General features: G+C 50.0%; 1 protein-coding gene across 1 annotated transcript; it reads left to right on the forward strand.

The window, feature by feature from the left end:
• The first annotated feature begins 58 nt into the window (after positions 1–58).
• LOC144170506 (protein fem-1 homolog CG6966) lies at positions 59–18,824 on the forward strand. Its single transcript, XM_077700348.1, has 6 exons — positions 59–249; positions 1,162–1,311; positions 2,708–3,451; positions 9,793–10,031; positions 15,476–15,647; positions 17,218–18,824. The coding sequence occupies exons 1-6, from the start codon at positions 190–192 to the stop codon at positions 17,710–17,712; spliced, it is 1,860 nt and encodes a 619-aa protein (XP_077556474.1). The 5' UTR covers positions 59–189; the 3' UTR covers positions 17,713–18,824.
• Positions 18,825–23,545: the final 4,721 nt, after the last annotated feature.

A 23,545-nucleotide genomic window follows, 5' to 3' on the forward strand; every position in this document is an offset into this window, starting at 1 on the left:
GCCAGCCGAGTAACCGAACCAAGCCAGTTCTTCAGCCGACAGCCTGCCGAGAGCCAAGACCGGGCCAAGACGTAGCCGAAAGGCGGCTGTGGCCAAGGCTGCATAGCTGTGCGCTTAGTTGCCCAGTGATGGTCCTCCGCAGGGATTTTGAGCTTGCTTGCAAGCCCTAAGCGAAACGGTGCCTGCAACATGGAATTCAGGAGTGCCGTCTTTAATGCTGCAAAAGATGGCAAGCTACAGCGTCTCAAGGTTGGGCGTGCCATTCAGTTAACAAAGCTCAGCTGGGGGGTTCGTCGCTTGTTTTGTTAGGCTTAGAACTTTCGGTCTGGGACAGACGTCGCTCATAAAAGAAGCGTTCGTTTACGCGCAGCATCGTCACGTTCGAGTTCTGCTGCCTGGACGTAACGTCCACGCACTTTGCGTGGGCCTTGCTTCAGTTATCCAGAATTGCGAGTGAACATGTCATCTTCAATTATTGCGCGTCCGATAGTTCTGTCGCACAGACAGTCGCTTTCGTCTTTCCGTCTTGTTACGCGATGACAGCGTATTTCATCTAAGTTAAACGAAAAAAGATGTTGCATTTTCAATATTGAGATCAAGCATGTGGGGGACACAATAGTATACGCGCTCATGCCTTCCGTCTGAGCCTACTGTCAAGATGTGGCCAGAAAGGCGTTACCTGCACAAATGTAACAAATGGCAATCCACGTACCAGTAAGTCAGTACAGCCACAGTACTCGGCATTAACTACAGCTGCTCAACCTTGTAGCGTGTTCAGGCATTAAAATACAGCTCTTGGGTATAAACTTGAGTGTATGTCTTGCCAGAACTTGAAGGCTTTTCGGTTTTTGCTGTCAGTTCCTTCAAAACCGTGTCAGCAGTCTAAAAGTGTAATTTCGTATTCATCTTTGACTCTTCGAAATAATGTGGCAAGCTCCCGTAGCTGTGTGACACACACTCCGTTCAAGGCAGGCTGTACTGTGTGTGTATGATAGAAATGTCACTATAACGACAGTCATGACCCACCATGTTAAAGCAGATCAGTAATGTGAAGAAGTGCGGAAAATATTGAAAGGAAGTTGTTACCAATGTACGATTTTTTTTTTTAGCGACATCCTGACATTTATGCTGCCATTTGCTGACGCTTTGGATGTGCTGCAGGTATTTTTGGACCACAAACCAAGGGAAGAAGTACGGATGCTGGTTTCTGCGACAACCAACGGAGCCACACCACTCGTTATGGCATCGCGAAATGGCCACCTGGATGTAGCCGATTACCTTCTTGACAGATGTCAGGCCGACATTGAACAGGTATTAGATTTATTTGTATGCCAAGGCAAAAAATGCACTTACGGCATGTTTGGGAATCTGCCAATTACAGTGTCGCTCAACTCGTGATTGTAGCATAAAAGTGTACATTTTTTTTTTTTTTTGCAGTGGTGAACATGATCTGACCAGCATACCATTTATGGATGTTAAAAATAGAGCTCGTAAAAAAGTTCCTTTTTGTTTTGTTTTGTTTTTGACCCTGTCTAGTGGAATCTGCCCGGCCGAGTGACACCAGCCATCATATCTCTGCGAGAGAGAGAGATTAACTGGCATTTAAGGAGTGGGACAGTGCCAGGGTGTAAGAGTGGTGCGGGGGCGTCTGGGATGTGTTTTCACTGCTGTAACTGGGGAGGACCAAATTTCGCTGTGGTTCCACTACTTTCGATGCAAGAAGCAAAAGCAATGTCACAGAAAATATGCGCATTCACGGCCGTTTCATTAACTGCAGTATTGGTGTCTGGTTTGTAATGTAGTATTTTCATGCTATCACAGACATCGAAATACTAATTTTCATCAATTTCGTGGTTATTATCAACTTCTTGTCGGTTGACACGCAGGTTGTAAAGTGGAAACGTGCTAGCAATCTACTAAGCCAGTGCGTTGCTATAGCCAATGCCAGTAAATTGGCAGAGAGTACCGTGTAGAGGAAATGCACTTTCAAATGCGCTTTTTTGTTATAAAGCATGTTCAAATTGTTTGAGAAACAGTCCCTATCGATTCTCTACTTTGTTCTGTTAATGCGATTAGACAGTGTTTACAATTCACTTCAGTGGCCCTTTAACAACGGAGCCCAATTTCTTTGTGTACAAGTAAACTCGTCGTACTGGTCTTGGTGACTGGCAGCCCCATAAAACTAATGTTAGGTTAACATGTTTGCTAAAATGGAAGCTTGTGCAAATTGATGCAGCGTCAAACGAAAAACGTCACAGTTGGCACAAGTGAAATGTGGGAAATTTCTGTACACTGCCAGCAAAAATGCTCACACGTTGGTTCAGCCTTTCATGCACCCTTGTTCACAAGAGCAGTGGTAGAAAGATGTGTGCGCAGCATTTCAATAAATGGAGGCTCTGGAGAAACTTGAGAAGTGGACCGGAACACTGCAAAAACTTTCAAACGCACTCTTGAGCAATCTGAGTTAACAGATAGCCTCTGCATTACTGCTGTCGGGGGGTAGTGCCCCGACTTCTGGTGCCTTGCCCTCCTAGCACGAGGTGTGTGATCATCCGACACTGAGGTATAGGTAACAAGACTGTGCAAACCACCGACTAGTGCATATTCTTGGAGCCATGATGGAAGAGCTGCAGGTTGTGCCAGGTGCGTGTCTGTGCTGGGCACGTGCATTTTGCTGAAGGATGCATCGTCCGGTCTCGTGGTGCAGGTGGGCTCTGTGAGCTTCGAAGGGGAGACCATTGAGGGTGCCCCGCCCCTGTGGTGCGCGGCGGCGGCGGGCCACCTGAGCGTGGTGCAGCGGCTGGTGGAGCGGGGTGCCCGGGTGAATGCCACCACGCGCACCAACTCGACGCCCCTGCGGGCAGCCTGCTTCGACGGGCACCTGGCCATCGTGCGCTACCTGGTGGAGCAGGGGGCTGACCTGGAGATAGCCAACCGGCACGGCCACACGTGCCTCATGATTGCCTGCTACAAGGGCCACCTGGACATTGCCCGCTACCTGGTGGCCCGCGGCGCTCAGGTGAACCGGCAGAGCGCCAAGGGCAACACGGCGCTGCACGACTGCGCCGAGTCCGGCAGCCTGGACATCCTGCGGCTCCTGCTGGAGCACGGGGCGCGCGCAGAGCGGGATGCCTACGGCCTGACTCCCCTGCTGGCGGCGGCCGTGACTGGCCATGCGCCCGTGGTGGAGTTCCTGGCCGCCCGGGCCGACTGCCCGCGGGAGCAGCGCCTCGAGGCCCTTGAGCTGCTGGGGGCCACCTTTGTGGACAAGAAGCGGGACTCGCCGCGTGCCCTGGCCCTGTGGCGCCGGGCCCTGGAGGAGCGCTGCCTCGACCCGCCCCTGCCCAAGCCCAGCCGGCCCACCACCGCCGCCTACGGCCACGCCGTCGAGGCCAGTTCGCCGGCCGACCTGGACGACCTGCTCTGCGAGCCGGACCAGATGCGCATGCAGGTCAGGGAGGGAGTTGCCTTGTACACCGGCTGTCTGTGTACTTTCCATTCAAGTAAAAGCAGTCCAGGATTGATCTTTTTAGTGTGCTTGGCGCACCACTGCTCCTACATGGCTAGTTGGAATGCCCATTTGTAAATGGCACTGTAGGGTGCTGATGGCACCAAGCACAGGTATTTGTGACGCGGGTCTAACAACCATGCACAACATTAGCCGGTATCAGCCAAAATTGCTGCCTTGCCAAGCTGGTCTGTCGCAGTGTTGTTGTAGCAACTATACTCGAGAATAACCCTCTGCGGCAATGGAGAGGAAGCTACGAGAGGAGGGGGAGCTAACTACTCTGTGTTACTGCGCCAAAGTAGTTCCCGATAAACTGGTTTCGGTTTCAGCTTTGGCGTGGCAGAAACGAAACTTGCTACAGTACATTTCTTCACATGCTCTGAGTGCGCTGAACCACGATCACCGAGCATGCAGGCATATTGGCATCTCCTTCCCCACGCCTCATTTGTTTGTAAACTCAAGCGAATGCTTTTAGTGAAGAACTCTGACCGACCGTGGACGATACCGTCCAACTCTGTATCATCCAGAAGTAAAGTGAATTTTGTCAGCGCTGCAGTTTTGAGGGCATGCACTGATTTTTAAGCTCTTCTGGAGCTCAAAACTGGGCAGCACCACCGACATGTCAAGCGTGTTTACATAACATAGCGCAGGCACAGTATACCTAAAGGGCAGCATGCACACACGCTCGCTTACCCCGGCAAGCTGGCTGACTGAACGAATTGCATAAACGACGGAGACATCAGTCTCACTTGGGCGTGCATGTCGCAAACTGCTTGCCGCAAACCACTTGCTTCGTTTGTTTTGACAGCTTTTGCTTCTCAAGTTTCTTAAAAATCCTATGCGGAGAGTGAAGTCGTGATTTATTAGAGGGAAAGAAAGGTGCTGTCAACAAGGACGCCACGTTTTTTTTCCCCCAGAAAGAGAACGAATGTGACGCTAGTGGCGAAGGGCGCAACCAAGAAAAACTAAAAAATCAAAGAATAATGCTCCGTGTTTCACACATTCTGCCAAGTAGATTAGTGCATCATCAATTCAAGGATAAAAAATAAGAAATATATATTTTTGAATTGCTTATGTCACAGCCAGCCAATTATTTTTTGTTGCACTGCTTCCAGCGACGCAGCGAAACGTTGTGGTCCGGCTCTGTAGCCGTGACTGCATTGCCAGAGAAAATTGTCCCTGAGTATACGCCTCGAGCTTCGCGATCGCTGCGCCGCCTGCCGCCGCTTCTCCGCGGCGTTGACGGGATTTGCGCTGCGTGGCTGATAGGGGCTCGAGTGTTTTGGTTCTGTTTCGCTTCGTTTCGCCTTTCCGAGCCCTACAAAAACTTGTTATGGTGATGTCTATAGGCAAAGAGTACGTTTAGGTCACTTAAAAAGCAGCTGCGACTTCGTAGAGTACGCGATCGCCTGTAAGAGCTACCCGGGGATGCGGTTCTGCGCGCTTCGTCGCCGCTCTTCCGGGCGTCAGCGACGGTAGCAACATATCACCCCTGTCACCTCCAAAACATCAGGCACGAATGAATTCTGCTGTCGCCTCGTTTATACCTGATACTGGCAAAATGAGAGGTTGGCTTTATTTTGCAGCGTGGAAAACGTATGCGGCTTCGTTTCGAATATGTACGTCGCAGAAAAAGATGTTTCGGGGATGTGATTACCCAATCCCGGACAATAACTTATGCCTTTTTTAAGAATATAAACCATGCGAAAATGTTAAGTATATTCCAAGCCTGTGCGTCCTTAAATATGTGCCCACACACGCCTTATAGCAAGAACCAAAGCAAGTTAATGAAACCACGGAAAAATAAATGCTGTGGAAGTGCGGAATTAAGAAACATAATAGCTCTAACGGAAATGAAAAAAAAAAAAAATACAGTGCTACTTCTGACATGCTTAATACGTTCGTCCAAACTTAAGCCAGGTAGGGTTTACTAGACCAACTATACGCGAAATGCACTGCCATTTCGCTAGACATCGGTTGGGGGGGGGGGGGGAGTGAGGGGAGGGGGACGCTGTGTATTAATGTGGAGCGGAATCAAGCAATGGACGTTTTAGTAATCACACACAAATCTCGCGTTCACATTCCTTTTGTTTTTCTACTTCAACGAACAGCTAATCGTACGGCGGACGCATTTTTGGAAGTATAGAGGATAGGCTGTTCAACAAGTGATGAAAGGTGTCGTTGGAAGAGTGTGGTATATGTGATAACCCCTCTGATTTCAGTTTCTGCTTTATTCTGCCGGCTCCCTGTGTCATATGACGATATTTCAAAGAAGCATTAGTCGCGGACGCGGATTATATTCTAAGCCCGCCGCCGCGCTGCTCGCAGAGTATATGTGTAGCAGATATGTTTGCGGGCGCTCACTTCACGAAAAGACAACTCTGTCGTTTGCTGATCCCGAGTATAATTATGCGTTCTCCATCGTACTTTTGTTGAATATTTCCGAAATTAACACAGACTGGCTTGTAAATGGTGGTGATCAATATCTGAGGCAAACGTAACTGGCAAACGTAACGCGTGCTGTCAGGTATGAGTGCTCCGCTGATTATGTAAGCGCACAAAACCGATCTAAATCGTAGTGTATAGCTGTAGCAGGAAAATCTGATAAACCGGTGGTTACGGAGAGACTGCTGGTAAATTCAGGTCATTATAACTACAATCGGCTCCATCATACGCCGGTTCCGCGACGCTGGCCTGTGACACACACTTAGCGCTTATACAGACCGAATATACCAAACTAAGATCGCGTCAGAAACATTTGCGCTCTCGTAAACACACCCCATTTGCGAACAGAGTGACTGCTCCACATAAACATGGATTTCCAACACCCGCAAACGGTAAATGTCAGTCGTCAACGTGCCGCAAAAGCAGTGGCGGCACTGGGGAGCGGGACGCGGACTCCCGCGCCTGCTTTCGAAACGGGCGGGCCGCTAGGGGGATTTCAGTGGCGCCCCTACAGGCCGCGCTCGAGGCGTATAGGGCTGTGTGGCATGTTAGATGCGTGAGCTTTTTTCTGCAACCACAGCTGGCTTATGCTCTGTTTTAGGGGCGAAGCCCCTTAAGAACTGGGGCTGATGTAGTCTCCTGTCATTGTCGTCGTCGTGATTGTCGTCTCATGTAGTCACGGTACTAAAACACTGGGAAACTCATTTACACCTGACGCTAGAACATAACATGTACTAAAAGAACACCGGTACACTCGTTAATCGCCTTGCACTGGAGCACTTCAAAATGTGTAATAAAAAACACCGGGACACTTGTTCACGCCCCGCGCTAGAGAACATCGGGCTTCAAAGACAAGAGACTTTTACAGCAAAGCTGTGTACCTCTGCCCCCGAATGGTTTCATCTTCATTGGCAAAAACGCTAAGGCGCCAAGAATACACTTATACAATGCATGCTTCGGCCCTCCCCAGGTTTCACGTTAGTGGAAGTGGCCCAGGGTTTTCTTTTTTCATATTCGTTGCGACGTGCTACTACTGCGAGAAGCTCTGGAAGTAACTGCTGTACTCAATACATTTTTGTTTTCGGGTGGGATTGACCATGGGGTTAAGTGTGCTCAAATGCAGTCGGATTTTTTTCTCTACATAAATATTATCATGCGCTCATTTTAGCCAAGTTATTTCATTTAATTTGTGGTGTCAGTTCATTTTGCCACCTTCTGTGGCATTGTTCAGTGCAGGGTGTCTAGCGACCGGGAAAACCGGGAAAAATCGGGGAATTTTTAGCCACCGGGAAAAGTCAGGAAATTGTCAGGGAATTTTTGAATCAAGTAGCACCAGTCAGGGAAAACCACTTTGGGGCCTGCCCAAACAGTTTTAGAATAGGGGAAACCAGTCGAACGCAAACCGAACGCAACACGTTCGCGCGCGACGAAAGCATGAACTGCATGAAACGTTTTCTGGTTTTTCTGCAATAGAAAACGCGGCGCGCTGAGGCCGCCGCGGAAACCACCCGCACGGTGCGTGCCGAGCGGTAGGCGGTGGCAACATGGCGGCAGCACCGGCCGCGGAGTAGTGCGGTAGCTCCAACGGCCGCTTCTAACCGCTCTTTAAAATGCTACTCAAGGCACAAACGCACTTGCTTGTGCAGGAAAGGAGCCACTGCAAGCACAAAATCGTTGACGCGGCCGTGAAAATACCGCGCACGAATCGCGTGCAGAAACTCGCCGTGCGGTTCACGCACCTGGCTTAGGTTGCTGGGTGCATTTGCGGCAGAGGGACTTCTAGGTGGTGCCCAAATCGCACGCAAAATGGGCCTTTTTTTCCAGCGAATTTTAAAAGGCAGCGTTTTTTGGGGGCTAATCTTGAAAGAAGTTCCTTATGACATCAGGAGCCAGAATTACATAATCAAAAAGGAACATGGTTTAGCGCGAATCCAGTGAACCGCATGGGATGTTTTCTGCTCCCGAAAACGCGCCGCGCACGTCACAGGTGCGCTGACGCTGCCGCGGAACTACCCGCACGCTGCGCGTGGTGCTGCTGGCGGTGGCAACATGGCGGTGGCTTCGACCGCGAAGTGGTGACGGGAGCTCGAGCGACCGCTTCAAAGCGCTCTCTAAAATGCCGCACAAGGCACGCACGAAGTTGCTTGTGAGGTTAAGGAGCTTATAATGTGGGCGAAAACGGTACAATAAAACATCATCCGCGCCGCTACTGAAAGGGCCCATGCAATACCTGCCGGGGTGGTAAGCCTTAACATGTCTGGCGGAGCCAGCCGGCTGCCTCGAGACATCGCCTCCTGTATTTTTACAGGAGGCGATGCTCGAGAGCTTCGAAACTGCCGCCATGAGGAGCGCGGCTCCCCATTGGCGCAAGTCGTCAGGCTCCTCCCACTGCCACGCGCGACGCGCGTCATTTTCTGAGCGAGGCAGAAGCTGCCGCGCGCGCGAATCGTCGACGCGGGCGTCAAAAAATCGCATGCGCAACGCGCACGCGCAACACACCGTGCGGTTCACATTGCATGTCAAGCCAGGACAATCAAGAAAAAAAAGCAAAAGGTGCTTGCTGAAGCGCAACTTGAAGTTTCTTTCCCGCAAGATGAAATAAACTCTCTAAAGCCGTAACTGAAGGCAAGCAAACCTCAAACTGAACAAACTGAAATTAATCAAAGTGCATTTTGAGAATTAGGGCACTTGCAACAAATGTGTTTTTCCGTATGATAGAATGTCTTTTCTCTACGCTTTTTATATGCTTCACGGACAGTTTGCACAAAATGGCGCGTGTTGTATTGGTCAGGGAATTTCAACTAAAATGGTCATGGAAAATCTGGAAAAGTCAGGGAAATTGAATTAGGCAATTTGCTAGACACCCTGTCAGTGGAGATGAGATTATCATTTCTCCCCTCAGGTAGCCCTCGCTGTCGCTCCATTCGGAGGTCTCCAAACAGATGCGTGTGATGCAAGAAGTGCAGGAGGAGATGGAGTGCATGGTGTGCCACAGCTTCCCAGTATGCGCTAGAGGAGTGATCTGTTTGTGGCAGGAATCCCTTGAATTTCGACCTTCTACTTTTTTTTTTTTTTTTCCTGATAAGAAATTACCTGCATATTCTTTGCTGAGATGCACTGAGCAGGGTAAAGCAGGTGTCCATTTGCATTGTAACCATGGCAGATACCTGTTCCGTTACGAGTGGAAAATGTATCTTCAGTGAAGTGACTTGCTTCCCAGTACACCAAATGGGAAGAAATATTTAGCTACTCCCGTTTTACCATTTTATGCTACGACTCCTGGAAATGGGAAGGTTCTGTTGCATAGCGCGGCACCATAGTAGGGCCCCAATGGTCGGCAGAAATGCCTAGTGCACTATTCCGAAGCTCATTAACCTGGTTTCAAGTCCTGTACACATCTTCCATAACTCGTGAAAGGTAGCCATAGTTTGCAGCGCGTGCTAATCCGTGTTTGACAAGTTCTGTGGGTGAGCGAGCAGTCACAACTGCAGCAAGCACCCTCAAAGGCTGGTACATCTGAGCATTATATGTATTCAGAGCGATATACTTATTCGTGTCCTCGAATGCAGTGTACTTTTTAAAAGCCTACTGTACATTTATAAAAATTCCTTTGCTGGTGTCTCTCAAGTGAGAGTTGTAAGTGACCTTTTTGTTTGAAGCAGTGATAACCTTTTATCTGATCACTTGAAAGAATGGGCTAGCCATGTGATTTGTACGTGTGCCAAGCTCAGTGTCCTTTGGGGGACGGGAATTGGGCCCGGCGGTCCTTCCTGCCTCCATGTGTGGCCTTGCGTTGCCTCAAGTGGGCCACTGAAGTGGGGGAGGGTGGCTGCTCGCAGGCCCTGCTGGTTCGGGAGCGTGTGCTGGGCCCCGCCCACCCGGACACGGCCTACTACATCCGCTACCGGGGGGCCGTGTACGCGGACCTGGGCGACTTTGGCCGCTGCGTGGCCCTGTGGCTGTACGCCCTGGACATGCAGCAGCGCTGCCTCGAGCCCTTCAGCCCCATGACCCAGAGCAGCCTGCTGTCCTTTGCCGAGCTCTTCTGCTTCATGATGGCCGAGGCCAGGCCGGCAAGGTGGGTCGAGCCTACCAGTCTGGGCAACTGCCTCAGAGTTGAGAGATATACTCCACTGTGCAATATCGAAGGAACACCACAGTGGTATAGACTTGCCAGGAGGGTGCATGTGGTGTATCGCTCCAAGCGTGTAAACTTGCACAATTAACGATAGCTGACTAGATTTACCAAACTAAGACCAGCTGTGCCACTGTGGTTGAAGACGGGGGTGCGGCTGGCCGTTGAGCAGGAAAGAGGAGATGGGCGCTTTTTACCTTTTCGGTGCCACTGACTTTGCCATTCATTTTGCATTTTCCATTTAAAAAGTTGTGCCAAAACGCAAAGCTGCGTGCTCATTTTGCATTTCCCATTTAAAAAGTTGTGCCAAAACGCAAAGCTGCGTGCTCGGGGGGGGATGTTGCCTTCTGTGGTGTTCCTCCTATGGCTGTGGCATGCAGTTGGTTTTGAAGCGTCACATCATGTAGTGAAAGAATGCAGCTGTCACACTGGCTTCCTTAGTTTTCTCACCAGCCCTTGAGCAGCCGTTATCTGATGCTGCCTGCAGGTGCATTATAATATGAATCGTGTTAGGTGAAAGCATTGCATGCCAGACTGTGTGCGCGCTATCTTTGCATCCGCCAGATAACAAACTCATCCTTTGCATCCTATCGAAGAGGGAGCGCAGCTTAGCAAACGCTCTGCAGTGGCTGCCCTATTTCAGCCATGCAGTGCAGCTTTAAGGCAGGGTGTCGAACCGGAACCGAACCGAACCGAAAACCGGAACTGAACCGGTATTTTTGCCGGAACTGAACCCGAACCCGAACCGTTATTTTTTGAGCACGCTGAACCCGAACCGGAACTGAACCGAAAAAGAAATAACGGTTACCGGTTCATGCCGAAACGGTTCGACCATCTGTTGTTGACATTGCACAGTCAATGCAATTTAGGCCTTTTTTTCTTTCACGTACCATCAACTTCGTACCTGCTCCCGCACTTTCCCCTCCAGACAATTGAACACTATCACGCTCTATGTAACAACAAGGGAAATGAATGAGCACCAAAGTAGCAATGGTCTGTTGCTACTGGAAGCGCGAGCGTAGTGGAAGCTGACCAAGCGAAATGTCATTCTCCGCAGCTTGCAGGGGATATAAAACGACTTTGCCCTTCCCTAGCTGCAACTTTAGTGGAGCAATCAGGCTGCAGGAGTGTTCCAGTGCGCAGCAGCGAAAGCCCGATGTGTGCAAACTTTTTTCCATTTCATAATTTGTTTAAAAGGTCCGACACCTGCAAATTGTAATATTTGACAAGTGTGACCGCAGGAGCTGCTCAGTGGCTAAACCGCTTGCTGCTGACCACAAGGGGCTTCGATGTCCCTTACCCACGACCGTTTTTGAGGACAGTACAGTGGACAAGCTCCGTTTTTTACAAGTACAAATAACAACAGATATGTCTGGGAAAACTGTTAAGGTGCGCACTTAATCTCTTGGCAAGAAACTGCAGTCCTCGACCTTGCCTTGGAAGCAGAAACAGTAATAAAGCAGATGACACGTGCAGAAAGGAAGGCCGGTACCTCACACTGTCCCATCCGCCGAGCGATCAACTTTTCTGCTTGTTCTGCAGTTTTGTCTCTTTCAGATCTGCTTTTTTTTTTTTTGAAGGTGCACTTGTACTGACTGCCCAACTCGCTACATTACTTCTACTGCTACTCGTTCCGGAGGGGAGTACTGATTTGATTTGATTGTGGGGTTTAACGCGCCGACCCAGCACAGGCGATGAGGCGCGCCGTAGTGGAGGGCTTCGGATTAATTTTGACCACCTGGGGATCTTTAACGTGCGCCGAAATTTCGTACACACGGGCGTTTTAGCTTTTCGCCTCCATCAGAAAAGCGGCCGCCTCGGCCGGGAATCGAACCCGTGACCTCGCGCTCAGCAGCGCCTTAGCCACTGTGCTACCGCGGCGGGTCAGAGGGGAGTACTGCTGTGGACGAATTAAAGAGCGTCTACCCAAAAAAGTTCTTCTCATGCTCCGTGCGTCAAATTTCCCTTTCATTTTGTAACAGCATAATGATTACGCAATGCAGCACACGGAACGATGGCCGGGGGTCAGGCGGTACGATGGCATACTGATTGTAATGCACACATCCAGTATAGCTTTCGAAAAAGGAATTGCAGTGGTCAGAGCAATAATGCAGTGACTGAGCGTTAACTAAAGCTTACTTTTAACAAAAGTGTGGCTAATACAGTCGATAGGGTGACGGCTAACAAATTATTCAGGGTGACCAAATGGTCTAATTCATTGGTAGTATTTATGTGCCTGTAGTAGGATTTTTCTGTTTTGTTACAAATATAAAGAAAATGTGCGCCATTGGTATTAGGCGCTGATATTTGAACACGCCAGTATGCAGACCTAAATTTAAGGCTTCAAGGTTAGCGTGATGGGCGATTCCATAGCGACGATTGCGATTTCAACAAAAAATGAAAGGACAGAAAATATATCCCACCGTCATATCTCTTGGCGGTGGCTTTATGAATAGTCGCTAGGACAACATAAAGTCTGGACGAGAAAGTAGGTGGTAAATCGTCACCACTTCATCTGTTTTTCTAATATCTCGTGATTATTTAAAGTTTGCTTTGCAATTGCGCCACTGCCCTTGGGGAACGGCAGCATTTTGAAATTTTGCTTGTGTTTTGATTTTACTGTCGCTTTAAACTACCAAATGTTTTTTTTTCTAATTTCAGTGACAATTCAACTCATCGAACCGGTTCGCGAACCGGTTCAAGCTCCCGAACCGGTTCGCGAACCGGTTCGGCACGTGATTTTGTCGAACCGGAACTGAACCGGAACGAAATTATTTCACCCGAACCCGAACCGTAACCGAACCGGTATTTTTTTCGGTTCGACACCCTGCTTTAAGGGTAGTGCCACCTTTCCTTGTGGGTGAATGGCTATGGCAGGATTGCTGTGGCCAATGTAGCAGGTAGTTGCTGTAGTATTAGCCTATTCACTTGCATCTAACGCGACATCGATTGTTGCGCGCACCCAATTGTAACATGCACTAGACTTCCATTATTTAATGCAAAAATGCGACTTTTTCTCGCTTGAAACAAGCAAGGTTTATTCAAAGGTGGCACAAAATGAAATGTGCCGGTTATCGCCGGCAAGACGGTCACGACGACGACGGTCTGGGGCAGCGCCGTTGGGCGGCACCTGTGGCACGTTATCACTCATCGCTGTCGGACGACTCCTTCTTGCTCTCGATGGCCCAAAGCATGTCATCTTCGGGGCCGTCCATAGCATTTGAAATGACGCACTTCTTGAACGCCTTGCTCACCATGGTAGGCGGGATCGTGCACCCTTCGCCCATCCAGCGAAGTCTTGCAGAGAAGCGCGCTTGATTCGGTTGCTAGGCATCAGTTCATGGCCATCACCAACAAGCCACTCGGCGTAGAGCGCCCGAATCCGGTCTTTGACCAGCTTGTTTAGTGAAACGTCCAGTGGCTGCAGTTGTGCGGTTATGCCTCTGGGAATTACAACCGGGTCAGTGTTGCAAGCGGCGAGCTTGTCCTTTATGCGCTCATCGAGGTGACACTGGAACTTGTCCAGAACAAGCATCGCACGCAGGCCAAAGCTTGAGCTGGGTTGCTTCCGCCACACGTGGTCGATCCAATTGGTCCCTTCTCGTTTGTGCGCACGATCACGCCACTGGGGAACACAATTCCTTTCAGGAACGTCTTACGTTTATATATGAGGTAGGGGGGATGTTTTTGCCCGTCCACAGTGTAACAAAGCATTGCCATCACTCGTTTTTTTCGTGGCCAAAGGGCTGCGCAATAACTTGCTTGGCAGCCTTCTTCTCCATTGTTGTGGTGGCGGGCACATCAAAGTGTAGCGGCGTTTGATCCACGTTTCCGAATTGACCGAGCTCGTAGTTAGTTTCTGCAGCGCAAATTCCATTGCCCAGGCGAAAAAAAAAATTGGAGGCCCAATAGGACCTGTAAAAAACACAATTGGGCCAAATGGCACCATTTGCATTTTCAAATGGTTTCATTTGAACCAATTGTGTTTTCGGCAGGTCCAAATGGTCCTCCAATTGTTTTTTTTTCGCAGGGGAAGACGTACCGCTGAAATGCATTAATTTTTCCCTCAAACTCTGCCAGCTACTTCTGGCATATGCCTGCCCGCCAGCGAAGTGAGAAGCCTTTTCTCTTCATGCAATTGTTATCCAGCATCTGCTGGCCTTGAAATCCCTTCACGTTAGCCCTTGCTGCAACACTAGCTGCATCGCTCGAATCTTCAGCAACTCTGTTGTTACGGGTCTCTGAGCCACTCACTGCTGCTGCACGTGCTGCGCCATTGGCTCTTCTATCTGAGGATATAGCCCTTCTTTGGTCCGCTGAACCCTTTCCGTGTCACCTTGCTTGCAAAAATTTTCTCCTTCTGCTTGCACCAGTCCCGCACGCAAGTCTCCAGAACACTGGACGCACGTGACACGGCCGGATTTTCATCACTTTCCATGCACACAATTAATTTCTTCTTAAGCGCAGCAGCATCGTGGTGAACCGGCTGTGTCTTCGCAGTGGGAAATTTTATGGCAGGAAGAACAGAAAAATGAAAAAAAAGAAGAAGAAGAAGAAGAAGACTACGCAGACAACATTGGCAAACGCACGCAGATTACCAAGTGCTGGCTATGCGTTCAGCCGCGGTGTTGGTTCAGCGTTTAGTCAAGCGGCCATTTTGAAACGTCAATGGCGATACTCGATTGTAATGCACATGCAATTTTGGGACCTATTTTTCCAGAAAAAAGGCGTGCGTTAGATTTGAGTAAATACGGTACTTATGGATGCTGATTAAAAGAAAGAAGAAAAGTCTTGGATGTAATAGCTCGTTACTGCAATTAATGCATAGCAGTTATAAGGGTTAGAAGGACACTAGAAGTGTGCAGGTCCGCACGACATGCAACAAAAAAAGGAAATTACATGTATGTAGTGCCACATAGTACGTGTCTCTCCCTTTTCATGTTTTGCTTCTTTTTTTTTTTTCTTGGTAATTGCAAATTAAGGTCGCAAGCTTGTAGTGAAGGTTAAGAGAAGAAGTGGACTTCAATGAACATTGTGAAAAAACGTCAAACATTTAAGTTTCAGATTATTTATGAAATAAAAAATCAGGCATTTTAAATCTGAATTGAGTTGTTTGAGCGGCCATTATTTCAATCATAACTTGAACGTTTGCATATTTGTATGTTTCTAATGATTAGTGTATGTTATACGGAGGCAGATATGGAAGTTTGTTTTTCCTCACTTCACCCTTTCCTGAAAATACTTTGTGAGCCGCCAGAGCATGAAATCATAGGCGTCAGCAGGACGGAAAAACCAGGTGATCTCCTGCTTGAACCACAAGCATGACGCTTCGACTTCACCTGGTAGAGGGAAAAAAGCAGCGCTGTTCCTCGTGTGTGCCCTGCCAGGCCGTCCCGGCGCCAGCTGGCCCCGGTCGAGTTTGCCCATGTGCTGGCGGTCTTTGAGCGGGCTGTGGCAGAGCTCGAGTCGGCTGGGCAGGACTCATCAGAGCCAGCCGAGGGGGCACAGCGCACTCTGGTCATCACGCTGCAGCTGGCCGCCTTGCTGTGCCGCCTGCAGGTGAGAAGCTTTTGATTCCGCAGTGCAGGGACATTGTTGTGCAATGAGCTGGGGTGCTGCCAGTCTCAGTGTTACCCTGGATGCTGCTGATTGTTTTTCTGTTGATGCAGTCTGTCAGGCGCTGGGTCAGGAACTGGGTTGAGGGGGAGTGGGAAGGATTGTGAGGAGGACTTCGGCGCATGTTGAAGATCCCCAGGTAGTCAAAATTAATCAGGAGCCCTCCACTACGGCACGCCTCACCGCCTGTGTAGCATTGGCGTGCTAAGCCTCATGAATCAGAATCATTGATGGATTGTAGGGTTTGACCTGCCGACGCAACGCAGGCAATGAGGCGTGCCATAGTGGAGGGCTCCGGATTAATTTTGACCACCTGGGTGAATCAGAGAAATATTCTGCACACACTTTTCACATACTGCGCTTTAGCCTGGTACAGTTATTCGACTGTTTCCACATCTCATTGTGTCGGGCCCAAATAAGAGGACAAGACCTGATACAGCAAAGGGGGGCTTTGGGCCATGCTCTGCTTGCATGTTCAGTAGTGCCATCACTGCCATGCCACACTTGCAAACACTCAAGCATACAAACGCTAAAGCAAACTAAAATTAATGATTTTTTTTTTTTTGATTATCTATACATGGACGTAGGCATTACGTGCGAGCAGCCATGTAGTTACAACATAGTGTTCAGAAAAGTCTGGAAAATTGCTAGGCAATTGTGCAAAGCACAGTAAACATTTGAACTTTGTAACACTTGACCTAAGTCAGACCACACATCTCGTTGAACAAAGACGCCCTTCATTTTATTCACCAATGATTATTCCTTATCGTCATGAATGGTACATTTGCCAAGCATAGATGCTGTCGACCTATGTCCATTTCTCTGCCTTGTTTGTCTCTACTAGGCCTTATCTCTATCTCAGCTAGGCACTTACACTCATTCTGTCCCTCTTTCGTTTACTCAGCGTGTCACTCGTGATGTTTGCCTAACCAGTACTGGAATGTTGTGATGTCCTGAAACATGCCATCCTGTGTCGTCGCAGCTTTGAGTTTATGTTGGTGGGAATCAGTGCCAAGAGGATACGGTTCCATGGTGTGTGTGTGAAAGGCTGGTCCTGCCATTGCAAACCGAGTGTCCACCATAGACTCAGTACCCTCAGATCAGTCAGGGTGTGCCAACCCTGTGGAGTGTCCTTGATTCTGTTTTTGATGGTGTTGCAAGGTCGAGAACTGGGCCAGTTGGTATACATTCATTCTGAGGGAGCAGCGCAAACTAGACAGGACAAAGGGTAGGACACAAAACTCTAGTTTGCGCTGCTCCCTCAGAATGTTTGATCGTGTTGTCTGTTTCTGTACCTGGTATGCCTGCGTTACTGTGGAATTAGGTGCGGCTGTTGGTGATGAGCAAGTCCAAAATCTGCAGGATGCCTTGCTCGCCGAGGCCCGTTTGGTGGTTGTAGACCCTCTGAGTCGTGAATAACTTGCGGGAACTGCCCGTGTAGTTGGTGCCGTGACAGGCACCCTTGCGTTGCTCTTGAAGTGTGCGCTTGACCCGGTCGGCGGTGGTGCTGCAGTGCAGCGGTGGCGTGGAGGAGGAGGCGGAGGAGTCGTTCCGCCGGGCGGCCTACCGGCTGGTGCGCCTGGACGTGCGGGGCGCCCGGGGGGAGACGTGCCTGCACCTGGCGTGCGGCCGGGCGCCCCCCGCGCGGGCACTGGGGGCCGTGTGCCAGGAGGCGTTCCCGGCGCCCCCGCTGGTGCGGCTGCTGCTGGAGCTGGGGGCGGACCCCGACGCGGTGGACCACGAGGGCCGCACCCCGCTGCATGTGGCCGCCCGCAGCAAGCCCTGTTCGCGGGCTGCCGCCCTGGCCCTGCTCGCCCGGGGCGCCCACCTGGACCGCACAGACCGGGCGGGCCGCACGCCCCTGGACTACGCACCCGCCCTGGTCGACTGCAGCCCCCTGCGCTTCACGGGCCTGCAGTGCCTGTGCGCGCGTGCCATCCTGCGCTACGGCCTACCCTTCCGGGGGCTCGTGCCCCGACAGCTGGAGAGCTTTGTGCTGTGCCACTGACCACTGTGCTGCTCCGGACAATGTCCCCACTTGAGGGGGCCAAGCCCCAACTGTGCTCGTTGCAGCAGCTGGGGGGGCGTGTGGGAGGGCAGGGTTTTTTTTTGGGGAGGGGGGTCAGTGCTGGCTGCGCAAAGAGGCCGGAGTCGTCGAAGCTGGAGCGGGAGCATCGATGCGGGAGTGCTCTCTTGCCCCGAGAGAGAAGCTGTGCGAGCCTGACATTAGCAGCGACCTGTATAAAGTTGAGTCTCAGTAAAATCTCCAGTTGATTTCTTGTGGACTTCCAAGTTCTGCTTTGTGGAATTGCATCTCAATACATTCTATTCTCCAGGAACAGCTGTAATGTGTGCTAGAAACATTGTTTGCAGATGCTGGGACATGCACAATAACTGTGTGGTACCAGCTTGTGCCTGCCCCGTTTCATGATCCAATTTGTGCGCTGGCTTCTACTTCCTGGCCAGGGCCATCCTTCTCTGTTCAAGAGGGAGAGAAAGGTATAAAGAGAGCTGTCAGTCCTAGAACGGTGCCCGGACTGACAGCGTTCTAGGACTGACAGCTCTCTTTATACCTTTCTCTCCCTCTCTCTCTCTTTCTACTTTATCCTATCACTCCCCCTCTACTTCCCTTCCCCTGCACTGGGTTGTATGCAGGTGAGCTCCCTGCCGAGCTCAAAATATCCCCAGTGAATTTCCTTTCATTTTCCGGTCGCAAACCACAACCCCCCCCCCCCCCCCCCCGTAGCAGCTGCTTCTATGATTGGGGTGGGAGGCATTCAGAAAGCCTGGACTACACACGAGGACTTTTCTTGTAGTCTTCTTGTTCTGTATTTTTTTTCTTCAGCACTGATAGTACCTTGGCTTTAGTGTATGCATAGAGCTTATAAAACTTCGTTTAAAAAAATAAATTGGGCACTCAGGACTACTACACGAACACGTCTGAGTGTTCATGTAGTGGACCTTGAAAAGAAAACGTTACAAAAAATTTTAAAAATTTAAGATGTCAAGGTCGTCAAACAAAAACTTGGTATGCATTGCCATGAGATGCGGGTTCTCCAACGTGCTGTGAATACAGGCAGTGTACTTGGCTGGCCTGTCAAATAAAGAGTACGTATGCTAGCAGCTGGTGTTACACCTCACTGCCGGTCAACAATTCCCCTGTTACATTTGGTGCATCGAAAAGGAAAAAGCATCTCGAGGAAGACGACGAAGGGTCGCCGGGAGAAGCTTGGTCGGCTTGAAAGAAGACAACAAGGATCGGCAGACGCCATTGTAGTAGCCAATAGTTCGAATTCAGTCTAATGTAAAATACACCAATTATTCCTGTTTTCATGGTGTTGGACTCAATTATCGGACATTTTCTTGGTGCCGAAACCCGGGAACGAAGTCGGAGCTACGAGATTGGCAGTTAGGAAACCAAGCGGACTGAAAGCGGTGACTGTGTCTACCAGGTAGAGGCAAGTAACGCAGTATGCACAAGCTGAAGGAGAAGAGAATGGCTCGTAGGCAGCAAAACACCAGGATCATAAATGAAGCTAAGACGGTACTGGATACCGCGGATGTGCAAACACTGGGCTCACTTATTGAGCGGCTGCAGTCGAACAATGACGAGTTGAGTAAGTTGAATGCCGAGCTAGAAGACGCGATACCCGACGAAGAGTTCGCCGCTGAGTTTGAATCAATGATGAGATATGAGGACGCCGCCAAAGGCATGCTGGACCAGCTGAAGGCCAAGGAGAAATCACTTCGGAGTGGTACACGCCTGCCTGAATCGACAGCCCCAGCTACGGCGGTGGAGTCTCACAGTGACGAGCGTCATCGGCATGTAGGCTCCGTGAATCTCCTGACACTGCAGCTGCAAACCTTCAACGGCGAGTTGTGCCAGTGGTTGAGTTTTTAGACGCAGTTCAAGGCAGCCGTCCACGAAAACCCCAACCAGAACAATGGAGAGAAGTTCCATTATCTTCGGTCTCTGCTGGGTGGGTCAGCTGCCTCATCCATTGCCGGGCTTCAACCGACGGAAGATTGTTTCCCAGACGCCGTGGAAATTCTTTCGCGACGTTTCGGTAACGCCCGCCGCATTGTGCAGGAGCATTTAGCGCAGCTTCGAGTGCTTCCTGCAGTGGTGTCCTCGAATGATGTCGGCAGACTGCGACGACTGCTGGGCCACGTGCAGTGTCATGTTCGTGGACTCGCGGCTCTAAAGGTTTCCTCGGCCACTTACTCGACGATGATGACTGATGTGCTACTGCGAGCCTTGCCATCAGACATCGTCGTTGCCTATCACCGACGCATAGCACATAATCCGCACAGATCAAGCCTTCGAGAGGGAGAGTCCTCCACCGGCGGAGCAGCTGCGCCACCGGCGTCCTTTGACGGTGAGCTTGACGCGCTTTTAGCCCACCTTATGATTGAAGTGGAATGCCGAGAACGGAGTGGAGTTGAAAGCAAAAGGGAACAAGGTCGGCCTAAAGCACACGATAAAAAGGAAGGTTTGGGGATGCCACCAACGGCTGCGGTGCTGAATTCTAGCGCTTTAGGCGAGTCAAAGTGCCTGTTCTGCAACTCCGACCAGCATTCCACGCCTCTATGCGACGGCAACCTCCCTCAGAAGGATCGAATGAAGAAGTTGGCCGCTGACAGACGATGCTTTCGCTGTACGTTGAAAGGGCATTTTTCCAAAGAGTGTCGTCGCACTGTCAAATGCGGAAACTGCAACGGGTGACATGTTGCATCGGTGTGTGATCCTACCTGGCGGAGCCAAGGAACTCGGAGAACAGAGAGCGTAAGGAAGTTGGATACTAGTAACCTTCACTCCAACAATCTGCCCATTCTAGATACTGAAATACTGCTGCAGACTTGTAGGCTCTGGATTCATGGAAGCCAACAACGTGCGTACGTCCGTGGAATCGTGGATGGGGGAAGCCAGCGCTCTTTCATTCGAGATGTCTCCCGTACCCTTGGCTTACAGGAGCTTGGGAAGACCAACTTACAACTTAACATCTTCGGTCAGGATACGTCAGCAATAAAGGAATGTCGTCTAGTGGAAGTGGTCGTCCGCAGTCAGTACAGTGACGAGCTTTTTTCTGTGGAAGCCATCGAAGTTCCTTTTATTTGCAAGGACATCGTGCAAGTGCCCCTCAAGAGTGACTTTGTTCTATCCATCGAAGCTACTGGGCAGCCTATTGCTGACAAGCTTCTTCAGCCCGGCATGGTGGCGGTTCCTGGGATTTCCCTGCTACTGGGAGCGGACCATCTCTGGAAGGTCATGACGGGAGAGGTGCGCCGTCATCCCAAAAACAATCACCTTGTTGCCCTCAACTCGATATTCGGTTGGATGTTTCAGGGGCCCCTGTCCTTGGTCAGCTCACTGGATGTAACATCTAATATCTGCGTCCTTCGAGTAAACTCCACGGAGGAACCGGTGGGCGAAGAGCTCGAACGATTTTGGAGTCTGGAAAGTACAGTCTACGCCCGTTACAACGGACCCTCTGAATCCGGAAAAAAACGTCCGCTGTAGCCGAAGTATGCAGTATCCGACGGGGGGGGGGGGGCTATGAGCCCTACAGTGGGTACTTTGACCGATATTGCATGCATAGTACATACACTTTGTTCTTTCTACACGCCTGCAGCACCTCTGCACAGTGTTCGCGCGAGGGCAAAGAGTCGCGTAAACACCGTTTCCAAAACTTAGCACCGGCACTTCGAAAAGGCGTAGCGCATGTGGTCAAGCGTGTAAAGACGCAAGATGAGCTGAGCAAATAACGCAAGAATATAACTAGGCGCAATTATAAACCAGCTATAAAACATCAGTCGTGCCCATCAGCATTAGCTACGCTCTCATAAATCCCCTCACGACGAGGCAGGTTTTCCCGAAACCGTTCGTCAAACAAATCGGATCGCTGCCTGACGTTCCCTCAAGCCAGATTCCACATTTTTAGCGATTTTATTCTGGTCTATGAAACAGATGTAATGAAATAATCTGATGACGGTCAGCTGTAAAATCGAAAGTTAGACCAGTTGGACTGCGCATGGTTACCGGCAGATTGCACACAATGGATGGGGAACAACCCCTACTTGAGGCATTTCTTACCTTTTTCACCGAACGGAACGGGAACAATGCATGCGTGGGAATAATAAAAGCCGAACTTCACTGAACCCGAGTTTTTTATTACATAAAAATTCCCCGCATTTCCCCGAGGGGAAGAATGTGAAAGTGCGAATGCACGAGTTGAATTTGTGCGGTTCGGTAATGTTCGCGAAAGAGAGATCACACACACACAACTACAAAGAAAGAAAGATGCATTTATTCACAGACACCTATTTGTGTTGTCGTTGTACTTGATTGCTAGAGCGGATCTCAGCTTTGAAATGTCGTGTCAGTACTCCTTTAAGCAGGTGCATTAGCCCTTCTCACGCCCGATTCTTGGCCAATCCCCCACGTGGGTATGTGCTATGTCAGCGGCCAGGCTGCGCGCGCCCATCTCCACGTGCGCGGACATCGCCGGTGGACGCAGGTTCAGGGTCGCTTAAGAAGTGCATTGCACTTAAAAAAACTGACGAGGGCAGACTCGCCTCCGAGTGCACCACTTCGAGTATTCGATTGCCCTGTTTTCAATCTCACCAGAGTCGCGTTTATCGGCAGCGGCCTTGTTCTTGACGGTACAGCGGACACTGTGCTTAGACAGGCCTGTACTTCTGGCGATGTCAGCCTGTTTTTCCTCGTATTCAACAGCGTTAATTACGCTTAATTTATCCGACAGTGAAATCAGCTACCCTGCCACTCATGCCGCTGGTCGCACAAAAAAAAAGCCACTGGCTTGGCTTGGCTGCACCAACGACCCGGCTGCCAGCAATGTTGCCAGACATAATAGTTTTCTTGCCAAAATAAACGAAAAAGCACACCGGGCGCCAGCCCCTCGGAAGTCCGCTATAAACGTTCAGTCGAAACAATTTTCGCCTAAAATATAGTATGTTGTAGCCGATAGTCTGCTCTAGCCGGGTCCGTTGTGAGCGGAGTGGACTCCATTTAAAATGCATGGGTACCAGACAAACCAACAGAAATGGTCTGTTGTAACCGAAAGTCTGTTGTTGCCGGATCCGCTGTAACGAGTGTAGACTGTATAGGCATTTCTGATCAGAAGCAGGAACCCGCTGACGAGGTGCAAACTACTGGCACAATTCGAGCAAAACCTGACCTTCATGAATGGCCGCTATGAAGTTGCTCTACCTTGGAAATTGAGCACTGAGCAACTGGAAGACAACCGCTCACAAGCAATCAAGAGACTCAAATCTCTAGGGTTAAGGCTGTCCCGTAATCCAGAATTTGCAGTGGAGTATGACACTACGATCAGAAATTACATGAACATGGGTCATGCAGAAAAGGTTCCACTTGATAGTAACGCCCACGACGTTTGTTACATGCCGCATCATGCCGTAATACGTAGCGACTCTACCACAACAAAGGTGCGCGTCGTTTTCGATGCCTCTTCTCATCGCCCAGGGGCTACGTCCTTAAACGATCATTTGGAAAAGGGACCGAAGCTTGTTGCAGACCTGGTCAAGCTTCTAATTCGTTTCCACTTGTATCAAGTAGCTATGACAGCCGACATTGAAAAGGCTTTTCTGCAGATCAATGTCCGGGAAGAGGACAGGGATGCTCTCAGGTTCCTCTGGTTTAGAAAGCTACCAAAAAAAGTCCCATTCGGTACAAAGGCTAGTCCATTCCTTCTCAATGCCACGCTTCAACATCATTTCAAGACAGTCGAAGGACCACTTGCTGGGACAGCCAATCTACTGTCACAGTCATTTTATGTGCACGACCTTCTGGTTGGAGCACC

Source organism: Haemaphysalis longicornis, unplaced genomic scaffold (genome assembly GCF_048455015.1).
Source record: "Haemaphysalis longicornis isolate Haplotype H1 unplaced genomic scaffold, Haemaphysalis longicornis Haplotype H1 scaffold_2, whole genome shotgun sequence".
Lineage (NCBI taxonomy): Eukaryota > Metazoa > Arthropoda > Arachnida > Ixodida > Ixodidae > Haemaphysalis > Haemaphysalis longicornis.